General features: G+C 65.9%; 1 protein-coding gene across 1 annotated transcript; it reads left to right on the top strand.

Annotated features, from left to right (window-relative positions):
• Nucleotides 1–467: 467 nt before the first annotated feature.
• Nucleotides 468–1,800, top strand: LOC129402209 (beta-defensin 106A-like). Its single transcript, XM_055127749.1, has 2 exons — nt 468–516; nt 1,628–1,800. The coding sequence occupies exons 1-2, from the start codon at nt 468–470 to the stop codon at nt 1,798–1,800; spliced, it is 222 nt and encodes a 73-aa protein (XP_054983724.1).
• Nucleotides 1,801–2,081: the final 281 nt, after the last annotated feature.

The following is a 2,081-nucleotide window of genomic DNA, read 5'->3' as shown; positions in this document are numbered from 1 at the left end:
AGGACGCTGCGTCACTGGCAGCATTTCTCTGTCCTGAAGGAGAGTCACAGTTTTCAATCAAGACGTGAGATTCCCTCAAGTGATCACAGGGGCTCACAGCTGAGACGGCTCGGGGCCGGGATCCAGACTCCATCCAGCCAGTGTACCAGCCTGGCACACTAGAGTGTCCACCCCACAGTGCTCACGAGCAGTGGCTCGCTCCCGGGGCCGACTAAGGGACAGGAGCACGAACATGCGGGTCCCAGGATCCCCGTTCCCACCTCTCTGATCCGGCCTGCCCTGTCTCTGCGGCTACATTAGCGGAACCAGAGCAGCAGGGGCTGGGGCTGAGGGACACTCTGGGCTGTGTGGGCTGCAGCTGCACGGCATGAAATGCCTCCCTCCCACCGTAGCTCAGCGGTCAAGATGCTATCGGCCAGGAAGGAGTGGGTGTCCTCAGAGGGCTGAGCACCACCGAGCCCGCCAGCATGAGGACGCTGCTGCTTCTCCTGGCTCTCCTCTCCCGGGTGGCCCCAGGTAAGGCTCCTGGCCGGGGACCCTGTGCCGTGATTGTCCGTGTGACCCGCCATGGGAGGCCCCGGCCCTGGTGTCGGGCCCTGCAGGGCACTGGCTGTCGGGGACGACCCCCCTAGTGTCGCTTCTGCTTGGCCCCGCTCCTGCCACTGTTATTAGGGAGTGCCACGGCGTCTCGGAAACAGACACGGCAGGAGAAGGGCCCGGGGCTGGCCTCATGCCCAGGCTGTGGACGGAAGGCCAGGACAGCAGTGAGGCCTGAGCGATGGGGAGGGGGAGAGTGTGTCCAGGGGCACCGTGTTGGCCCTGAACGGGACACTAGGTACAGCAGGAGAGCAGGAAGCGCTGTTCCTCAGGCGAGTGGTGTTAGATGGACGGTCCCCAAAGCCTCGCAAACTGGACAGCGCTTCTGGCTCCACACCAGCGTCTCCCGGGGCCCTCTGTCCTGCCCGAGCTGAGTGACCCTGGGCTGGCAGGGCAGGAATGGGGGCTGGGTGCCCTGTGGCCAGGCTCCGTCCAGGGCTGCCGCGTGCGGAGCTCAGCGCCTCGGAAGGCGCAGCTGGTCTGTTTCCGGGGAGGAGATCAGGGGTGACGAGCACCCAGCTTGTCGGGGTGTCCAGAGCCGGGCGGGGGTTGAGCCTGTCCTCTGGCTCAGTGAACAGAACATCCTTCCCATCAGGACTCGCTCCCCCGGGGCTGCACCTGGGTCTTCCCCCCACGGACCCTGAGCCTGGGCTCTGCGGGCCTGGCCAGCAGGGCAGGAAGGCAGCGTGCAGGCCCCCGGCTCTCTCCTGTGCCCCCACCCCTGATGGATGGAGCCGGACCTCGTTCTCCTGCTGGGGAAGGGATCTGCATGCACTTGGAACCAACGTCTCCGAGCTTCTGACCTTTGCTCCTGGTGGCCAGTGGTGGCCCTGCTGCTGCCCCCAGGCAGCCTGATGTCCCGAGGGTCAGCCGTGTCCAGAATCAACAGAGCCTGGGCAGTGAGGGGGGTCCCGGTGTCACCTCTGTCGGAGGGCTGAACACGCCCAGGGAGACCCCCCAGCCACCCCGCTGTCCCCCATCACAGGCAGTGTGAGGCCGGAATCCCTCTCTCCACCCTTCCCTCCCCTAGGCAGGAGTGGGATTTTTGACGAGAGGTGCTCCCGGATGAAGGGCCACTGTGTGGAGCACTGTCAGAAGAGCGAAGAGCTCGTGGGCCTGTGCCACCGCTCCCTGCACTGCTGTCTGCTGCTGCAGCCGTGCGAGAATCGGGAGCCTCTGAACCCCACCGTGCCCCATGTCTGAAACCCACGCAGTTCACCCCGGCCCCCAGCCCTGCAGTCTCCGCAATAAAGGTCAGGGGCCGTGTTCTCCGCCGGCCACAGGCTTCTCTCACCTGTGACAGGCCCGTGTCTCTGTTGGTGGTGTGGGCTGTCACCTGGGGACCCGAGAGTGCCTCCAACGGGGCCCAGCGAGCTCTGCCCAGCCCAGACGGGGCCGGAGGCGCCAGGGTGAGGCTGACGTGGTGCCAGGTGGCTCTCTCCGTGTGCTTGTCATTCGTCAGGCTCAGCCTCCCCGCGCCCAGA

This window comes from Sorex araneus, chromosome 1 (genome assembly GCF_027595985.1).
Source record: "Sorex araneus isolate mSorAra2 chromosome 1, mSorAra2.pri, whole genome shotgun sequence".
NCBI lineage: Eukaryota > Metazoa > Chordata > Mammalia > Eulipotyphla > Soricidae > Sorex > Sorex araneus.
The sequence above is the reverse complement of the archived record's forward strand: the minus strand, read 5'-3'. Positions and strand labels throughout refer to the sequence as shown.